The 20,693-nt window shown below is 44.0% G+C and overlaps 1 protein-coding gene across 5 annotated transcripts in view; it reads right to left on the bottom strand.

Moving 5' to 3' along the window:
• Positions 1-20,693, bottom strand: part of helz (helicase with zinc finger) — a 290,186-nt gene that overhangs the window by 41,613 nt on the left and 227,880 nt on the right. For all 5 annotated transcript variants that reach the window (XM_072483730.1, XM_072483732.1, XM_072483731.1 and 2 more), the window contains 4 exons: positions 19,096-19,184; positions 16,043-16,541; positions 12,762-12,990; positions 11,394-11,901 (listed from right to left, as the gene is read on the bottom strand). In XM_072483730.1, the coding sequence (XP_072339831.1) occupies positions 11,394-11,901; positions 12,762-12,990; positions 16,043-16,541; positions 19,096-19,184 (1,325 nt within the window). The remainder of the gene's footprint in view (positions 1-11,393; positions 11,902-12,761; positions 12,991-16,042; positions 16,542-19,095; positions 19,185-20,693) is intronic.

The raw sequence follows: 20,693 nt of genomic DNA, 5'->3' as shown, positions 1-20,693 counted from the left end.
CTCTTACTAACAACCCTTATCCTAATCTTGTGATTCAATTTGAAGCAATACTTCAAATTTACTTTTGCTTCCCATAACTATTTTATGCACCTTTAGAAGATCACCTCTCAAATGGTTCCTTCCCAAGTTGAGAAAGCAAAATGTACTTGTCTTTCCTCATGACTCAGATCTCCAATATTAGGAGTCAGCCTGCTGATCTGTTTCTGCCCAGGTATCACAGTTCAATTATGCCTCAAGTGCCCGAGTGGCCAGGGCGTAAGGCAGTGGTCAAGGTAGTTTGACCAAAGCACCGCACAAATTCACTTCTCTAGTTTAGCTGGAGGGCTGGTTTAGCACACTGGGCTAAATCGCTGGCTTTTAATGCAGAGCAAGGCAGGCCAGCAGCACGGTTCAATTCCCGTACCAGCCTCCCCGAACAGGCGCCGGAATGTGGCGACTAGGGGCTTTTCACAGTAACTTCATTTGAAGCCTAGTTGTGACAATAAGCGATTTTCATTTCATTTCAATTGGTTATTCCTCTCGCTGACTCGCATTTCACTGTTTTGGTGATGTGCGATAGTCTACTGGTTAGGTTACTGAACTAGTAATCCACAGGATAAACGTAAATTACTGCGGATGCTAGAATGAGAGGCCTGAGTAATCCAGAGGTCGGGACAACAATTTTTTCTTTCCAATTAAGGGGCAATTTAGTGTGGCCAATCCACCTCCCCTGCACATCTTTGGGTTGTGGGGACGAAACCCACGCAGACAGAGGGAGAATGCGCAAACTCCGCACGGACAGTGACCCGAGGCCGGGATCGAACCCAGGTCCTCGGTGCTGTGAGGCAGCAGTGCTAACCACTCTGCCACCGTGATGCCCCAGGTCTGGACAACTAAACTGGAGAAGTGAATTTAGATGCACGGCAGCTAAGGAATTTTAATGCAGTTCAATAAAAATGGATTGGATTTGTTCATTGTCACGTGTACTGAGGTGCAGTGAAAAGTATTTTTCTGCGAGCAGATCATTAAGTACATGGAAAAAAAAGGGAATAAAAGAAAATACATAATAGAGCAACACAAGGTATACAATGTAACTACATAAGCACCGGCATTGGATGAAGCATATAGGGGTGTAGTGTTAATGAAGTCAGTCCATAAGAGGGTCATTTAGGAGTCTGGTAACAGCGGGGAAGAAGCTGTTTTTGAGTCTGTTTGTGTGTGTTTTCAGGCTTCTGTATCTCTTGCCCGATGGAAGAAGTTGGAAGAGTGAGTAAGCCGGGTGGGAGGGATCTTTGATTATACTGCCCGCTTTCCCCAGGCAGCGGGAGGTGCCGATGGAGTCAATGGATGGGAGGCAGGTTCGTGTGATGGACTGGGCTGTGTTCACGACTCTCTGAAGTTCCTTGCGGTCTTGGGCCGAGCAGTTGCCATGCCAGGCTGTGATGCAGCCAGATAGGATGCTTTCTATGGTGCATCTGTAAAGGTTGCTAAGGGTTAATGTGGGCATGCCGAATTTCCTTAGTTTCCTGAGGAAGTATAGGCGCTGTTATGCTTTCTTGGTGGTAGCGTCGGCGTGGGTGGACCAGGACAGATTTTGGGAGATGTGCACTCCTAAGAATTTCAAACTGCTAACCATCTCCATCTTGGTCCCGTTGATGCTGACAGGGCTGTGTCCAGTACTTTGCTTCCTGAAGTCAATGACCAGCTCTTTAGTTTTGCTAGCATTGAGGGAGAGATTGTTGTCGCTACACCACTCCACTAGGTTCTCTATCTCCCTCCTGTATTCTGACTCATCGTTGTTCGAGATCTGGCCCACTATGGTCGCATCGTCAGCAAACTTGTAGATGGAGTTGGAACCAAGTTTTGCCACGCAGTCGTGCATGTACAGGGAGTAGAGTAGGGGGCTAAGTACGCAGCCTTGCGGGGCTCCGGTATTGAGGACTATTGTGGAGGAGATGTTGTTGTTCATTCTTACTGATTGTGGTCTGTGGGTCAGAAAGTCGAGGACCCAGTTGCAGAGTGGGGAGCCAAGTCCTAGGTTTTGGAGCTTTGATATGAGCTTGGCTGGGATTATGGTGTTGAAGGCGGAGCTGTAGTCAATAAATAGGAGTCTGATGTAGGAGTCCTTGTTTTTGAGATGCTCTAGGGATGAGTGTAGGGCAAGGGAAATGGCGTCTGCTGTGGACCGGTTGCGGCGATATGCGAATTGCAGTGGATCAAGGCGTTCTGGGAGTATGGAGGTGATGTGCTTCATGACCAGCCTCTCGAAGCACTTCATTACGACTGAAGTCAGGGCCACCGGACGCTAGTCATTGAGGCACGTTGCCTGGTTCTTCTTTGCCACCGGTATTATGGTGGTTTTCTTTAAGCAGGTGGGGGCCTCGGAGTGGAGTAGGGACAGGTTAAAGATGTCCGCGAGCGCCTCTGCCAGCTGGTCCGCGCAGGCTCCGAGTGCACGACCAGGGATCCCGTCCGGGCCTGTCGCCTTCCGAGGGTTCACTTTCAGGAAAGCCGATCTGACTTTGGAAGCTGTGATGGTGGGCATGGGTGAATTATGGGCTGCTGGGGCACTCGACAGCGGCTTGTTGGTTTCCTGCTTGAACCGAGCATAGAATGCATTGAGTTCATCGGGGAGGGGTGCGCTGCTGCCAGAGATACTGCTCGGCTTCGCTTTGTAGCCTGTTATTTTGTTTAGTCCTTGCCACAACCGCGAAGAGTCTGTCTGTGACTCTAGCTTAGTTTGATATTCTCTCGTGGCATCTCGGATGGCTTTGCGGAGGTCGTACCTGGATTTGTTGAATTGGACAGGGTTGCCTGACATGAACGCCTCAGACCTGTCCTTCAGTCGGGTGTCAGTCACACGATTCAGCCATGGTTTCCGGTTGGGGAACGTACATACTGCTTTCTTTGGTACGCAGTCGTCCACACATTTGCTGATGAAGTCTGCAACGGTGGTGGCATACTCATTTCAGTTGGTCACTGAGTTCTTAAATATGGACCAGTCCACTGTCTCCAGCAGTCAGGTAAGACCTCTTCTGTCTCCTCGGACCAGCACTGCACGACCTTCTTAACTGGATTCTCCCGTTTGATTTTCTGCTTGTATGCCGGGAAAAGGAGCACTGTCTTATGGTCTGATTTCCCAAAGTGCGGTCGGGGGATGGAACAGTAGGCGCCCTTGATTTTGAGTAGCAGTGGCCAAGAGTGTTGTTGCCCCTGGTTGAACAGGAGATGTGCTGGTGGAATATTGGCAGTACACTTGAGGTTGGCCTTGTTGAAGTCTCCCGCCACGATGAACAAGGCCTCCGGGTGTTCTGTTTCGTAGTTGTTTATAACGGTGTACAGTTCGTCCAGCGCCTTCCTCACTTCTGCCTTGGGTGGGATGTAGACCGCTGTGATAATGACTGAAGTGAATTCACTAGTATGGGCGGCACTTCATGGTCACGTATTCCAGGTCCGGGGAGCAGTCGGTCGCCAGGCTCGCCACGTCCAAGCACCAGGAGGAGTTGATGAGGAGGCAAACCCCTCCACCCTTTGCTTTGCCTGATGACGCGGTGCGGTCTGCCCGATGAATTGAGAAGCCTTCAGGTTGTATGGCACAGTCCGGTGAGGCGGGGGTGAGCCATGTCTCTGTGAAACAGAGCACACAGCAGTCTCTTACTTCCCTTGGAGAGGTAAGTCTAGTGTTAAGTTCAACCAGCTGGTTTTCGATCGCTTGGACGTTTGCCAGGAGTATGCTGGGGAGAGGGTCTCGAAACCACGTTGCTTCAGTCTAACCTGCAGACCGCAGTGTTTCCCTTGCTTCCTCGGTTTGCGATCCGGATAGGTCCCAGCATTCTGCGGGCACAGGAATACCTTGCAGCGCGTTCGGATCTCCGCCATTTCGGGGGTCTTGGGTCATGGGCAGGGGCTTCCTGAGGCAGGTTGGGCTGAGTCCCGTGGTCTGTCCCCTCCTTGGGCGCTCCTGGGGTCGGGTCTTGAAGTAAGCCCGATCGACCGGGATTGAAAAGCCAGCATCAGTAATGGCGACAATATCAGAAGCATCTTATCCTCTAATGTATTTTAGGGACGGTGCCCTTATCCAGCCTGGCCTAATGTGACTTCAAATTCTCAGCAATACGGTTGCCTCTCAATTGAAATCAGCAAGCAAGTCACTCAGTTGTATCTATTTAGAATAAAATCGGTAGCACTGCTGCCTCACGGCACCGAGGTCCCAGGTTCGCTCCCGGCTCTGGGTCACTGTCCGTGTGGAGTTTGCACATTCTTCCCGTGTCTGCATGGGTTTCACCCCCACAACCCAAAGATGTGCAGGGTAGGTGGATTGGCTATGTTAAATTGCCCCTTAATTGGAAAAAATTAATTGGGCCCTCTAAATTATTTTTAAAAAGAATAAAATCGGTTGACTCAAGGCAAGGTTGGAAGAGCTTTCCACAGACAACTTCAGTTAACAGCCTGACGTGAATGCTCCTAGAATTGTACCTTTTTGGCAACTTCTCAGACCCATTGCTGTCCCTGTCATATGAACTGGACATTCCCATCAGAGGTGGTGGCACAGAGGTATAAAGTCAGTAGAGTGTTTCCTGGGAGTCCTCAACATCAACTCCAGATCTCAAGTTGGATCAGGTCAAGCATGGGTCAGGAAACTCTGACTGATTACCATCTACCTTCCTCCCTCAACTGATGAACCAATACTCCTGCATTCTGAAAACTATTTGTAAGCAGCATTGAGGGTAACAAGGGCACGGAAATGACTTCAACGTCCATTGCTTTGACCAATTGTGCGCGTGCGGTGGGCCAGGGTCACCATTGGCCAAAACATTATCTAGAACAGCAACATAAAGTGTAACTAAAAGAGCAAGCCAGAGGCTTGGAATCCTGCATAGACTCCCCAAGGCCTCCCCACCCTCTACAAGGCACAAGTCAGGAGGGTAACAGGACACTCACCACTTGCCTGGATGAGTGCGACTCTACTAATGCTCAGGAAGTGCAACACCTTCCACGACCAGGCAGCCTGCTTGGCCAGCACCCCATCCACCACCTAAAACAGACACTCTCTTCATCACCATCACAGTGGCAACAGTGTGTACTATCTACAGGATTCACTGCAGCAGCTTGCCAAGACTCCTGCAACACATGTTCCAAACCTGCGGTTTACAGCCCAGAAGGTCAAGGGCAGCAAGCACATCAGGACAGTATCACCAGTAAGTCTCCCTCCGAGACTCACACCATGCTGACTTGGAAACTATCCCTTCACTGTTGCCCGATCAAAATCTCCAACTTCCTCCTGCACAGCACTGTGGGTATACCTACATTACATGGGCTGCAGCAGTTCAGGAAGATGGATCATCACCATTTACACAAGGACAACTGGGATGAGCAATAAATGCTGTTGCTGCCAGTGACTGCCATAACCCATGAATAAAAAGTCATCAATTCATAGGCCTCAATTGCTGGTCTGGCCTGGTTGGACATGCAAGATGTCAATTACTAGACTTCTAGGTTTTTCTGACTTCATTCATTGTCATTTATCAGATACGCAAGTTGCTTACTTTTTCTTCATATGCAGTATTTTAAACTTGTCTGCATTAAATTTTGTCTGTCCCCACTTAATATTTTACCCATTTTATTCTGTAATTTCGGAGTTGCTTCCGCCAATTTGACTGCACTGCCAAGTTTGGCATCTCAAATCTGGCACATTGTGCTTTAGAATTGAAGTCACTGAAGCAAATTTGAAATAACGGAAGCCAACACCAATTCCTCAGTTACCCACTCAGTATCTCCTCCCAACTTGATATAACTCCTCCAGCGAGTACTTGCTTTCTGCCCTTCAGTTTAATTCCAAGTGTTTAGCTGGAGTCCCACAGGTTTAAGTTTTTGCCTGGAGCTTTAGCAATACCCTTTGGAAGCGCAGTTACACCATGTCACAGGGTTTTGCCAAAGCTATCAATTGACACACTCAAAATTCAGATGTTCGGGCAGGCTTCTGGATTGATGCTGATTTCAGTTGACGATATCATCACCATATAGATAACCCTCAAGTCTAGTCCCGATAATCCATATTAATTTACAAGTTATTTTTCTCATGGCCCTCAAAATAATCTCTTACTCTTTAACAACAGATGCTTCTCGTTTTCTAATTCTAGACCTGCTTCATCGGGTTTAAACAGTGCAGAAAAAATATTCAGAATTTACAATTATGCTTTTTGCAGAACATGAAAATCAGGATTAAAAAGCAATCTCGGCCATGTTAAACATCATGAGTAAGTAAATGTGGATTCCTGCCGTGTAATTCTGACCTGAATTTCTCTTCCTGCTCAACCAGCATTTGGAACAAAGACCCAACATACCAAAATCAATGAGGATGCCAAGACAGATATACCACGTCCTACTGTTATTTCAACAGTCATAATATACTTTACTTTTCAATCAATGTTGAAACTAGTGCACCAGTCTCGAATAATCATTGGCATTTGTGCAAACCACTGAATTCCATTATGAAACATCAGTTTGTTGGCAGAATTCATCGAAACATTCCAGACAAAGCACAAGTGTTGGCTCCTTGTATTACAGCTCCCAATGCTGCTGGATTGTTTAACATGCCAGCCTCCTGCTGATTGGTGTTCTGCCAGAGCATACACAGAAATGAAAGTGTTTTAATCATGGAGGGTATTGTTGGCAGTACTGACTGTGCACTGCAATGACCCAACTCAGATTCAAAAGTGCTGGGATTAGAACACTCGTGTGCAAATCTCATCGAATTCACCAACCAAGATTGATAATAAATTGTGAAGCAAATATAGGCCATTCTGGAATTCCATCTCTTTAATGTAACTTTTTCCAAACACAATGTTTGTGATCTTCAAAGTCGAAAAGAAAAATGCATACTTTACTAGAACAGAGGAGTAGGCCATTTCATCACTCCAGCCTGCTCCGCCGTTTAACTAGAACTGGTTGCTCTTTAACCGCCATCATCTTCCTGCTTATCACCGTATCTCTGGGTGCCATTCGTATCTAGAAATCATATTCAATGGATCAGCCTCCACAGCCCTCTGGAGTAGAAAATTCCAAATATTCAGCACCTTTTGAGTGAAGAAATTCCTCCTCACCTTTGTTCCTAAATGGCCGACCTCTGACTCTGAGAATGGACTGAGGGAGCTTTGTGGTTGGTGCAATATTTCCCGGGGAAAGAGAGAAAAAACAAGGAAAAAGTGCAGAGTAGAAACTCTTTGCTCACATGGAACTGGAACATTTCTTACACAAGTGGCCAATACTAAACCAGGCAGGGGTTAGCCAATGGGATCAACATTCTCTCTTCATTCTTGGGATTGGAGTGAAAAGAGGTCGTCTGCTGATTCTTTTAACATTCATCCTTTCACAGGATGTCGGCTCCGTTGGCTAGGCAGCATTTATTGCCCTCAAGGTGTTGATGAACCACCTTCTTGAACTGCTGCAGTCCCGGTGGTGTAGGTGCGGTGATTATAGTTCCAAGTCAGGTTGGTGTGTGGCTTGAAGGAGAACTTGCAGGTTGTGATGTTCCCATGTAGCTGCTGCCGTTGTCATTCTCGGTGGTAGAGGTCGGGGGTTTGGAAGGTGCTATCAAAGGAGCCTTGTTGAGTTGCTGCAGTAAATCTTCTTGACAGTACACAGCCACTGTGCAGTGGTGGTGGTTGGGATGCTAATCAAGCAGGCTTTAACCTGGATGATGTCAAGTTTCTTGCGTGTTGTTGGAGGTGCACTCACCCAGGTAAGTGTAAAGTATTCAATTACACTCCTGGCTTGTAGATGGTTGACAGACTTTGGGGAGTCAGGAGGTGAGTTACTCGCCGCAGAATTCCCTGCCTCTTACTGCTCTTGTAGCCACAGTATTTATATGGCTGTGCCAGTTCAACGTCTGGTCAATGGTAACCCCCAGGATGTTGATAGTGGGGATTCAGCAATGGTAATGCCATGGAATGTCAAGCGGAGATGGCTAGACATAGTTATTGCTTGGCACTTGTGTGGCGCGCATGTTACTTGCCACTTATCAGCCCAAGCCTGTCCTACTCTGACCTTTTGCTGGAGGGAAGGACTTTGATGTAGTAGCCAAAGGGGTTTTGGCCTTGAACATTACCCTGAGGAACTCCTGGAGCAATGTCCTTGAACTGAGATGACTGGCCCGACAACAATCATAACCTTTGTGCATCCTTTGCTGATAAAAACTGCCAGTGTGAACTGATTTACATAATCAGCATGCCTGGACTAAAAGGGAAAGCAAAAAAAAAAACCAGCTCAGGTTCCTGATCACTATCTACTGGCTATTGCCAAAAACTGCACATGTGCTCATGGCGGATGAGGACTCGGGTTGGTTATGATACCAGCCTGGTGAAACATTTCTTCATCATCTAGACTCAAATATAAAGGGCGACATCCTGGAAAAAGAACAACTTTAAGAGAATCAACACTTATAGAACTATAATAAAAACAGAAAGTGATGGGAATATTCAGCAGATCTGGCAGCATCTAGAGAGAGAGAAACAGAGTTATGCGTGGAGTGAAATGAGATTCTTCTTCATACTGAACAGCCATTTTAATTCCCCACCTTGCTCTCACGCTCACATTTCAGACCTCAGCATGCTGCAGCGTTCCAATGAAACTCAAAGCAAGCTCGAGGAACAGCACCTCACCTTCCAATTAGATACCTTACTGTCTCTGGACTCAACATTGACTTCAACAATTTTAGACCATGAACTCAGCTCCATTTTGATTCTGCTTTTTTGCCATGTGTCAGCTTGTAACTTGTTTTTAATGTTTTTGCTTTCAGATAGAGTTGTTCATTATTCTGCTATCCACACAGACTCTGGACAAATGCTTTGTTTCTTTACAACCATTATCACTCCCTTTGACTTTTGTTCGAGGACATTTTTGTCATTTGATCACGTATGGCTTCCATCCTCTTGCAATCTCTCTTTTGTTCTTCCTCCCCTCCTTTTCAATAGCCTAAAAAACTATATATTTCTACTCTCCTTCAGAGCATCCTATTTGACTTGAAACAGTAACTCTATTTCTCTCTCCATAAATGCTCCCCGACTTGCTGAGTATTTCCAGCCTTTTACTCCATCTCGACTAAATATTATTGCCAACCGTATGAAGAATAAACTGTCACCTTGCATTGTTGACAACAAATGATTCTTAGCTGAAGTGTTGGGAAAAGCAGAGGTGCTGGAAAGACTCAAGTCAGGCAGCATCTATGAGACAGTAACTAACAGCAGTTAATGTTTCAAGCTGATGACTTCATCAGGGCTGGCTGAGTGTTTCCAGAATACACAGTATTTTCCTTTAAGTGCTTGGGAAGCATAAACGTTATCTATCTGCATAAACTACCTGCATGCACCTTGGATATTCAGGCCTCACTAATATAAACCTGATGAGGTTTGATACAGAATTACAAGTAAAGAAAATAGACAAATGATTCTAATGTCATGGTTGTAGTATAGCAACCTAGTTATTATCTGCGACAAAGTGCAAGTGATAAGGAGCATCAAACACTTCAGATGGCTGTGCAATGTCATATCGACAGGTTAAACTAGATGACAGTGGATCATAACCACAACAGTCTCTTATGCTTTCCATGCCCATAAATATTGCTATTAGCATTTACCTCAATTGTTTGCTCAAATCATTTGTTAAATCCCAATGCTGAAGTGAATGACCTAGATAGTATTGTGCAACTCCCCACTCCCTGGAAACTTTGTCCAATTTATAATGCCCGAGAATTAGACAACTCTCAGTTGTTTTGAAAGGGAGCTTTCATATGTAGAAGACATTTGAAGGATCAAAATAGCTTTATTCATTTAGCTAATCTAAAAATTATTGGTTCAAATGGGTAAAATATTGATTTTCTAGTTTAAGTCATTAAGAACCCAGATTACTCTATTTAAATAACAAAGATTTATTACAAGGAAAAGGAATGGGGCGGGCTGAGAAGATAAACTGAATTCTGTCAAAAGCACCCATTGTCATTTTGCTCACTAGCCACAATGGTTAATTTAGAATCCAATTGTTTCTACTCTGTAAATAAATGCATGAGTTACAGACACACCATCATTTGATTTCAATACAGGCAGCATGTGCTAAAACCATTTTTGGTCGTTTGTTGACAAAATGTGTTAAGTTTGCAAGTGCTTTTTGATATTTAAAGGTGCTTTAGTGCCTTAATGGTGCTAGATGTTTGTTCAGTAAATATGTACATGAGAAGTACATTTACTCGCATTGGGGACAAGGTCTTTTCACTAATTTTTAAAAATTCTTTCACGGGGTGTGGATGGAGGGAGAGGAGGAGAAAGAGTCATTGGCTAGGTCAGCATTTGTTGCCCATCCATAATTGCCCTCGAGAAGGTAGTGGTGAGCTGCCCTTTTGTGCTACTGAAGTCCATGTGGTGTAGGTACGCCCATAGTGCTCTTAGGAAGTGAGTTCCAGGATTGTGACCCAGCGACAGTGAAGGAACAACGATATAGCTGAATTACTACAAGTAGTAATTCCTTCCAAACCGAATACTTCTACCACCTTGAAGGACAAGAGCAGCAGACACATGGGAACATGCTCTTGTCCTTCAAGGTGGTAGAAGTATTTGGTTTGGAAGGAATTACTACTTGAAAGTTATTGCCAGTTTTGTTTATACTTAGGAGAACATGTTAGATGTGAAATATAGAAAAACTATTGACACAAATTATCTCAATGGCATCAATACCAATTGCAGCTGTCACTAGTACAAAGTTGAATCTAAATGGAGTTACGAGGGAACCAGAATCCTTGATTATCCACATGTATGATTAGAAATGCACATGAAATGCTTGGACAGGGGGGGCACAGTGGTTAGCACTGCTGCCTATGGCTCCGAGGTCCCAGTTCGATCCCGGCCCCGGGTCACTGTCTGTGTGGAGTTTGCACATTCTCCCAGTGTCTACCTCCCACAACCCAAAGATGTGAAGATTAGGTGGCTTGGTCACACTAAATTGCCCCTTAATTGGAAAAAAAATAATTGGGTACTCGAAATTTATTTTAAAAGTGAAATGCTTGCAAGGGCTCAATTACCACGGAAGGCCCAGCTGCCATGAATTTAAGAGTGAAGAGCCTTACATGCTTCCTTTTCAAGCCACATAGGCTAGAGGTGACAAAAATGTTAAAAACATATGCAACTTTCAAATACATGATTTCCCCAAACATGAGGTTCTGCGAAAAGGTGAAGAAACTTCACAACCGGCTTGTGAAAACCATCCCGAGATAGTAAAATGAACAATTATTATACTTAAGGATCAGTCACAAATACATTACATGAATGATGCTCTTTTGCAGGCTTACTAATGGAGAGAGAGTTGGGAAAGGCAAATATTTGTATCAATGAAAATCTGATTATGTGCAATTACAAAATGATCCTTACCTTTTCTATGCTGTGAAGCGAAGAAACAGATACTGTTCGAGAAGAGATTGGGTGAAATGAGTCCTCTCTACTGTTGTGTTGGTGCTGTAGAGACATTATGGGATGTGGCTCTGCTCTGTGAGGCAACTGTGAAATGCCATATGGTATATTTTGCCCCAGCAGATGGTTCTGTTGCATACCAGGAAGCGTCCATGAGCCCTCGGGCTGCAGATACTTTGAAGAAGGTGGTGATGTGTGTCCTGAAGGTACTGGGTATGCGGGATTGTACATTGGTTGCTGAGGCAGCTGCTGAAAACCAGAGTTGTTGATGGGTTCAAGGGAAGAATTACTGTCATTCAGATTGGGATACTGGCTATTGTGATTTACGTTAGCTGTAGGAAGATGTACAGGAGGGTTTCGGGTCTGAATCTGTCTGTATTGTAACAAACGGGACTGCAAGGGCATCTCATTCAGTTCTTTATTTTCAGCCTGATCTGGAGGTGTTGTCTCTCTTAATAACCCTGGGAATCTGCAGGAAAAAATACAAATGATCTTGATACAGTTTTATTTTACTGCTAACCGACATGCTTTTAAAATCACTTCAGTTTATTTCTTACAATCTTCACCCGGCATCCACACACAAGCATTTCCAGCAGGGATTGCTGCATAGTAATCGGTGGTGGGACTGAAAAAGTCAGCAATAAAAAAATAGTTGGAAGCTGATTTTAAATACAATATGCGTATGAAGTTTCTCCCCTGAGGAATGTACCAATGTGTAATGTGACTGATCTGCAGATGTGCATTTCCAAGGTGAGGAGCAGAAATCTTCATCTCACTTCCATTGTTCACTGAAACCAATGTGAAGCGGAGGCTAGATCGGTGCCTAAATTTTGGAACTGCAAAAAAAAAAAAAAAAAAAACCAACCATCCCAAATCAAAGCACCTGGCTCTCTTACAACAAGCTGTTGGCTGTGTGTTTTATTTTCAATTTAACATGGGTATGTCCTTCTACGAGAATGTAAATGTCACCGCTGTCCCAGAGGACTATCGGCTGCCCTCCCCATTGAGAGCTGATTGGTGATGATTCAATCTGAGGATCACCACACCTCAGGCGAGGGTCAAGGTTGAGAAGGCGGGGCCTTCAGGAATAACCTCAGCCGGTACGGGAATTGAACCCGCGCTGTCGGCATTGCTCTGCATCTCGCGTCAGCTGTCCAACCCAGAGCTAACCGACCCCCTTTTCTCTGTGATACACTTCATTGCAAGGCCATGGTAAGCCTCTCCCTAGAGATTGTCAACAGGTGGCTTCTGGAACTCTAACACTATCTCTAATATGGTTCAACAGTACAAAAACCTCAAAGCCTTGATGCATTGCAGTTAAGACAGTACCTTTGATACGTCGGTCCATTTTCCTCTTCAGGATTATTGCCGTGCTTCCACTGCCCTTTGACAGCATGTTGTGAATACCTGACTTGTTGCTGGGATGGATGAGTGAGCTGTTGTAGTTGGTGAGGATATGATGGACTCCCTGTATTGACAAAGTCCTGATGTTCATTCCACGGGTGAATTCTTGAATGCTGTCTCATGAGATCTTCAGCTGTGTTGGTATGCAATGAATCTACAAGTGATACCAAAGATTTTTTACAAAACTGCTGACTATTACTGAAATCTTTCAAATATTGTTTACTATTAAAAGTTATTTAGATCGGTGACAATGATTTCTATATTAAGGAATTCTGCAATACACACACAGCATTACACATCCTGAAAGCCTTGGTCTCATGGACTTTTCTCTCAGGCTCAGAACACTGCACGGTGGCACAGTGGTTAGCACTGCTGCCTCACAGCACCAGGGATCCGGGTTCGATTCCGACCTTGGGTCACTGTCTGCGCAGAGTTTGCACTTTCCCCTGGTATCCGTGTGGGTTTCCTCCGGGTGCTCCGGTTTCCTCCCACAGTCCAAAGATGTGCAGGTTAGGTGGATTGGCCATGATAAATTGTCCCCAAATGTGTCCAAAAGGTTAGGTGGGGTTACGGGGAAAGGGCGGGGATTGGGCTTTGAAGGGTCAGTGCAGCCTCTGGGCCAATTGGCCTCCTTCTGCACTGTAGGGATTCTCAAACAAATGGTGAATAAGAACCTGTATGCATATAGAATTTTATCAAGTCCTCAAGATGTTTCATATATAGTCCACCTATTTTTGAACTCTAGTCACTATCAAGGAGGCAGATGTGGCAACAAAATCCTGATTAAGTCCACAATTTTGACAACTAATTTTTCAAAGGAGGACTGATGGATAGAATGCAGTTATTAGGCCATTGCACCAGTGAATAAGACAACCATTGGCAGACTAGTTACACATCAGCACATATAGATGCATATGTGGTATATTTCTTTGTAAACTATTTGTGTACACCAGCAATAAATTAATGCAAGACAGATGAACACAAAGTAAACTCGTACACCTGTGAAGCCACAGAATGTTCTTTTAAACAGCTCAAGTTAAAAACGTTTATGGTCACCAGATTAACATTCACCTTGGTTCCAAAAGTACAAGTGCAATAGTTTTCACTTTGAAACTCCAGGTTTCAAACTTCTGTCTGACACACACAACACTCCTCCATCATTTAGTTCCCAGCATAAACTCCTTTGATAATTTAAAAATACAAATGCAGTATTTCTTAGTCAATTACATGGAAATATATATTTTGCACCAAAGCTCATGTATCTCGGAGTGAGAAATTGTTGAATAGTCTGTTAAGGCTGGGCCAAGCACCGACTAGAGGACATATGCTAGTCTCCAGAGGCACTTGCGAGAACAGCCCCTTTATGCAAGTCTGGGGAATTTTAAAAGCAGTGCTTCGAGTACACATAAAATAGTCTTCAAGTGCACACTTCCAATCTAGTTAGTGAAACTACTATTTCCCTCAGAGAAAATCTTTTAGATTGCCTGTCACCAGATCACATCAAATTCTGCATTAGGCTTCCGGTCGTCCTCCAATTCCAATTAAATAATTCACCTTACATCAAAATGGACAACTCGCTTTAAGCAATCATTTCATTATTGCTGAAAACTGCTGTTTCTTTTTCTGAAGCTGAAGGATGGCTGCTGCTCAGATGGGAGACATTCAAACTTAAATTTATGTTTGGCTGTCTTGGTAGAATCAGCTTTCTCGTTGCTGTCAGTTGTCCTTCAATTTGAGGATCACAAATTCCTGCCATGAGTTTACATGTGACTGAACAGGCTGGTTCTCAACCTGCAGATCTTCAGGCCTATGGGGCAGGACGTCTCGAGGCAATGGGATCCGGACCACAGAATTTACTTCCTTTCTTCCTCTACCATGGCTCTGCCTCATCATTAAGATGTTGTGACTCAAAGCGTGATGCAGCCTGGGCAGTTGTAGCAAGTTCCTCCCAAGTCATTCATGTCAAAGCTGCCCCAGAGCAAGGAAAGCTTCAGCATAACTTCCTTTGTCCTCCCCTGGAACACTGGCCATCTGAGAGTTGTGAAAACAAGACCTGGCGGGGCAAGATGCTTTTTGGCCATCCAGACACAAGTGTCCAGACAATCAAAGTTGATTTTGCAGGAGTTTTGCCTGAATGCTTGTGGAACTGGCTTTAAGAGAGACACTAACATTTGTTTAACAGTTCTCTCATTGAATTTGGAGGCTGCAGTGGAGGTATTGCTGACGGAATTTCTCTCACACGTTTATCTTTCATTGATACACAGTCCAGGTCGCACTGCAGTACAGGAATGTGGCGACGGCAACTGCTCTGTACACTTGGACTTTTGTTGTCAAACACTCACTGCTGCCTTTGCAGAAGATTGAACTGGTGCAGCTGATCAGGCGTAGAATCTCTTCATTAATGGTGGCGTTTTGAGCAAGGCGGCTGCCAAGGTATGGGAAATGCTCAACATATTCCAGAGCTTCTCCTTCTACATATGGGAGGTGGAATACTTGGCTGACCAGGAATGGGTGGATATGAGTTTTATTTTGGCAATGTTGAAAGATAGGCCAAGTTTCTTGTGTGCAGAATTGAAAAGATTGAGAGCAGCTGGCAAATCTGGTGCAGTGGGCAATGTGATTCCAATCATCCACATGTATCTTTGGTGGTCAGTTTAGTTTTGGCAGGAGGCAACGGAGATTTTCCACCCAGGTGATATTTAATATTGACACCAGAGGGTAGTTAATCTTTGATCAGGTACATATCCACTATGAGGCAGATTAGCTATCATACATCCTTCCTTGACCTTGTTCTGGATTCTGAAGGCGTCTGCTTCAGATCTCCCACCCAAGTCAGCTGTAGTCATATCATTAAGTCTTTGGAGCACAAACCACAAAGCCTTGCAATTTACCTAGTCAAATGCTTTGGTCATGTCGATGAATACAATAAAGAGTTCCTGGTATTGTTCTGAACATTTGTCGCTGGGAGGATTTTCTCAGCCATTGGAAGCAGGCGATTCACGAGAACGCATGTCAGAATTTTCCCTATGTACAAGTGGGATATACGCCCGTTGTTGCCGGAGCTTGAATTATAAAATTATTAAAGCTAAATTATTTCCAAAGTAAACTTTACCAATCAGTATGTGTATTGTACACAAGTTGGATGAGGTTACACGTTTTAACCCTTGTTGCAAATTCACCCACATATCTCACAAAATATTGCTTACCTAAAATTTCCCCCATCCCGTGTCCTGAGGTATTGTCTTCGATGAAATTGAATGGACGAGTATGGGGGGTGTTGAAGTGTGGAACTGACCTCAGTGGATTTAGTCCTTCCAGACCAGAGAGAGGTTGATCCGGACACACATTGTCATTGTTTGGGGAATGCTGAGATGATTGAGAATGGGAAGTAGGAAAATAAGTGTGGTTAGGAGCTTGTGGAAAAGCAGGAGAGAGCTGCGATGGCTGTTGTTGTGGCAATTGGTTGTGTTGTTGTGGCAGTTGATGTTGCTGTACTGGATACGGTTGCCTAGGTACTGGGGGCTGATGAGGGAACTGTCGATTAGAAGGATGATGATAAGGTGCAGGTGGTGGATGCGAAGAAGCGAGGTGAAAGTTTAGCTGCCTTTGACTGAGATTGTCCTTTCGGTGAAATCTAGAAATGGGATAGCCTAAATTGGAGTGTGACTCAGGACTTCTGTTTTGTGCCAGCAATTCAGGTTCTGCCTAATTAAGAGCAAAGAACACCGGTTACAATTCAGAAAAATAAATCGCCAAAAATGCAATTATTAACCCGTAGAAAAACATTATTAGGTTTCAGCTAAGTAAATTAAGTCAACTTAAAAATCCAATTTTCAGAAAAAAGGAAAACGAATAGGAAAATTTTGAATGAAGGATTCAACATCAACCCGTTTGATAGTTGCAGACGCTTCCTTCCTCATCAGGATGAGTAACAAAGACAACAGAAAATGCTTCCTGGAATGGTACAATTAAACATTTTCTTTAAAATGTACTGAGTTGGCTTTTGCGATGCTCAAATTAAACGCACACCCATCTTGATTAGAACAGTCTATGCAACGGGCAGCACGGTGGCACAGTGGTTAGCACTGCTGCCTCACGGCGCCGAGGTCCCAGGTTCGATCCCGGCTCTGGGTCACTGTCCGTGTGGAGTTTGCACATTCTCCCAGTGTTTGCGTGAGTTTCGCCCCCACAACCCAAAGATGTGTAGGGTAGGTGGATTGGTCACGATCAATTGCCCCTTTATTGGAAAAAATGAATTGGGTACTCTATTTTTTTTTTTTTAAACTCCCTATGCAACTGTAATCAGTCACCTTGAGCACTATTCTTCAGCAAATCCGGCAGTGCATCTAGGATGGGATAAACAGATCTGCCCAACTGAAATTCTAGACAAGACTGGCAGGATCATCCCCAAAGTCAGAGTGACCATGTAAAGTGTTGAGGGAATTTAAGCACAGGCTGTTTGGTTCAAGAATCAATGTTCCAGCACTGTCAATATTGTGCCACACAGCTTCTAACCTCCTTTATGTGTGGTCTGCATCCCTTTCAATTGCTCCTGTGGTATTCCAAATTACTCCGGTGTAGTCAGACAACAACTGCGCATGAAGGAACGTGGAGACTTACAACTTCAGGTTTCTTACAACTTCTACTGGGTTGGAGCTCCAAAGCTACAAGTAAAATTTTCAACATGTTGCTCTGGGCATTAAGTTGGCATTGAAATCAATAGGAATAGAAATCACGATGATTGCTGTATAAACAAGAGATCAGTTCTCAACATCGATCATGTGCCTTGTCAAGGCAGCAAGTTGAAAATCGACCCCTGTGTATCGGACAATACGTGGCACATCTTTCTGCTTTAAGCCTACTTTTATTTGGAAGTCTCAAAGGTTAGATTAGAGGGTGTATGTCAATCACATCAACTTATGACAGTTCTGAAACTAAAGAACCCTGGGCTTTAGCACAGAAGGGTGGTGGTGTGATGGAGGACATGGAGGATTCCATACAAGATGGAGTAAACAATCCTGGAATATTTCATTTAAACTATGGGAATAGAGCAAATGGACACAGATTCAGGCTGGTGAAAGGTAATTTTGGGATGATAATGAAATAATTTTTCATATATAGCAGTTAATGCATGGAACGAACAATCAGTTTATGGGAAAGGAAAATGCCCGGAATTTGAGTGCTACAATAAGGGGGCTTTGGAATGTTTCTGGATGATTTAAGATGTGTACCCTGTACACATAACATGTCGAGGAACTTCCGCTTCTTTCTGATCTAAGATAATGGCAATGCTACAAAACAAAATCTGTAGCTTATTAGAAAAGCCAGGCAGGCAACCAGAGGTAGAAATGAAGACAAATGCCTACAAATCAATGGTGTGCGCTTTGCATAGGTTTTCCCATCATTTGTTTTCATTCTTCAAGAGCAGAAAACATGCATATTATTCGAAACACTTGCTCCATCTCATCATATTAATAAACCTTTGAAGGTCACTACCTCAAATGTTCTGCACACCATATTTCCAATCTGATGGAATATACCTAACCAAAGATATGGCTGAGCTATTCCTGTTACTTGAACCAGACAGTTTTATCTATCACCCAAGACAACAAGCCTCACATTTTTAAAAAATTTAATTTTCTTCTTAAATTTTAAGAGTACCCAATTCGTTTTTTTTCCAATTAAGGGGCAACTTAGCGTGGCCAATCTACCTAGCCTGCACATCTTTTGGGTTGTGGGGGCGAAACCCACGCAACACGGGGAGAATGTGCAAACTCCACACGGACAGTGACCCAGAGCCGGGAGACCTGGGACCTCGGCGCAGTGAGGCAGCAGTGCTATCCACTGCGCCACCGTGCTGCCAAGCCTCACAATTTAGCATCCTTCAAAGAAATTGGAACTCTTGAGCAATGCTTCCCCAAATTTTGGATAGAAACACCCTTCAAACTGTAACCGCATGTGCATGATCTGCATCACAGATTTAGAGAGCCAATACAAACTAGAAAAACTCTACAAAACAAGCATTTAAAGGAGAGTCAAAGATAATGTTTTTTTAAAAAAGTTGGATTTTTGAGATGGACGTCACTTAAAATATTACCCTTCTCCGCAATGTAACCTTTTCCCCCAAACCTCTTCCATTTCAGACATGGCACCCATGTTAGGATTGGTAAGAAACCTTTGTCCCTCAGTGTTACAAATTTCAAAGAAAAGCGAAAAAGAGCATTTAATTTTGGGCTGTTGTATAAAAGCACACACATACCTGCTTCTCTTTGGAATCGGGTGGCTTGTTCTCAGGGGTTTGAAGCCTATTTTGTTCAGTTCTTACACTTCCCTCACCTTTTGCTGGAACTTTTGAAAAGAGACATTTAAAAAAAATGGAAAACAATAAAAAAAAAGTGTTGACAATAAATGATACATTTTAAAACCACGCAGTAGGAGCTGCTGTTACACAGATTCTTCCTGCCCGAGTTTTATAATACCCAGAATAATTCTGTAATCATCAACAAAGCTATTTACTGCACATTCTCAAAAGAGCCCACCGTAAGCTCTAAATGCCATCTCTGATTTTGCATAATTAGCCAACTCGGAGGTCCCCATCATAAAACTCCTCCCTCAATTGCCTCAGTCCAGGTTGCCTGCTGATAATACCAATTGCCCTGGTCAAAGTAATCAACAACATTCCTCACATTTGTGCACTGATCTTCCCTTCTTTTGGATTGAGTCACAGGGAGAGAGGAAGCAAGAGGTGGTTTCTGGGGAGAATTAAATAAAGTTGGTCTGAGGGAGCCAGACACATTGCAGACAACTCCACTGGTGGCAATGTTTGATATCAAATACCATCCCCCATGGTTCATAGCCCCCTGTAACTCCACTTTCATTTTCCACAATCCGGCACTTTTCCCCAGTGTATTCCCTGATTGGCCTTGTTCTTCTTTCTAATTCTGCACATTCCTTCTGTGTTGCTAGACTGCTTGCGTGCCAAAGTAATGGATGAACCAGAATTTCCTTGAAGTGAACAATAGGAAGACTAATGCCATTTTATTCAAATCCTACCAAAATTCAATTTCCAGCCTCTGGCCAGACTTAGACAACGCACAAGTGCATTGTTCACTCAAGCTGAGCTGCAAATTCAGTATCATTCAGACTGCTTACTTCCACATCATTACTTGCCTTGCTTTCACCTGATTAACGTTGCAAACTTAGTGCATGTTCTCCCCATCTCCAGAATTGATGTTTCCAATGCCCTCCTTTATTGGTGCCCTGAGCTCCATCCGACACAAACTTGAATTTCTCCAAAGTTCTTGCGCTTGTATCTTATCCTGCTTGATTCGCACACCTGTCCTCTCTGGCGTCCTTTGACTTCCCTTCTTCTGATGCATTAAATTCAAAACTTCTCTCTTAATTTAAAAATCCATGGCCTCACTATGCCTTAACCTCCGCTAACCCATAAACCTCACCCCCATGACACTTGTTTCCAGGACATGTTCTCCCCTTTCCTCCCCAACTCCACTGGGGGCAGTGTGTTCGGCTCCCTCAGATGAACTTCTTATAAATCTCCCAGAAACCTCCTCTTGCTATATCTGTCCCTGTGACTCAATCCAAAATGGATTTGGACCATGCCTTTGGTCTTCTCTTCTGCAGTTGTCAAGTTTCATCACTCTTTGGGGCATTTCCTACATTGCAGATGATATTATCCGTCAACAAGGACCAGGCATACCCAGGCTTCATGTGTCTGTATGTTCCAGGATTATCATTTTTTTCTTTAAAGCATTTATTAAAAAAGATCTACACAAGACTATCTCCCACATTTTAAAAGAAATGAAGCTGGACTGAAAACTGCACAGCACTTTGATGCAC

The sequence above is a fragment of the Scyliorhinus torazame genome, chromosome 18 (assembly GCF_047496885.1).
Source record: "Scyliorhinus torazame isolate Kashiwa2021f chromosome 18, sScyTor2.1, whole genome shotgun sequence".
NCBI classification, from domain to species: Eukaryota; Metazoa; Chordata; class Chondrichthyes; order Carcharhiniformes; family Scyliorhinidae; genus Scyliorhinus; species Scyliorhinus torazame.
The sequence above is the reverse complement of the archived record's forward strand: the minus strand, read 5'-3'. Positions and strand labels throughout refer to the sequence as shown.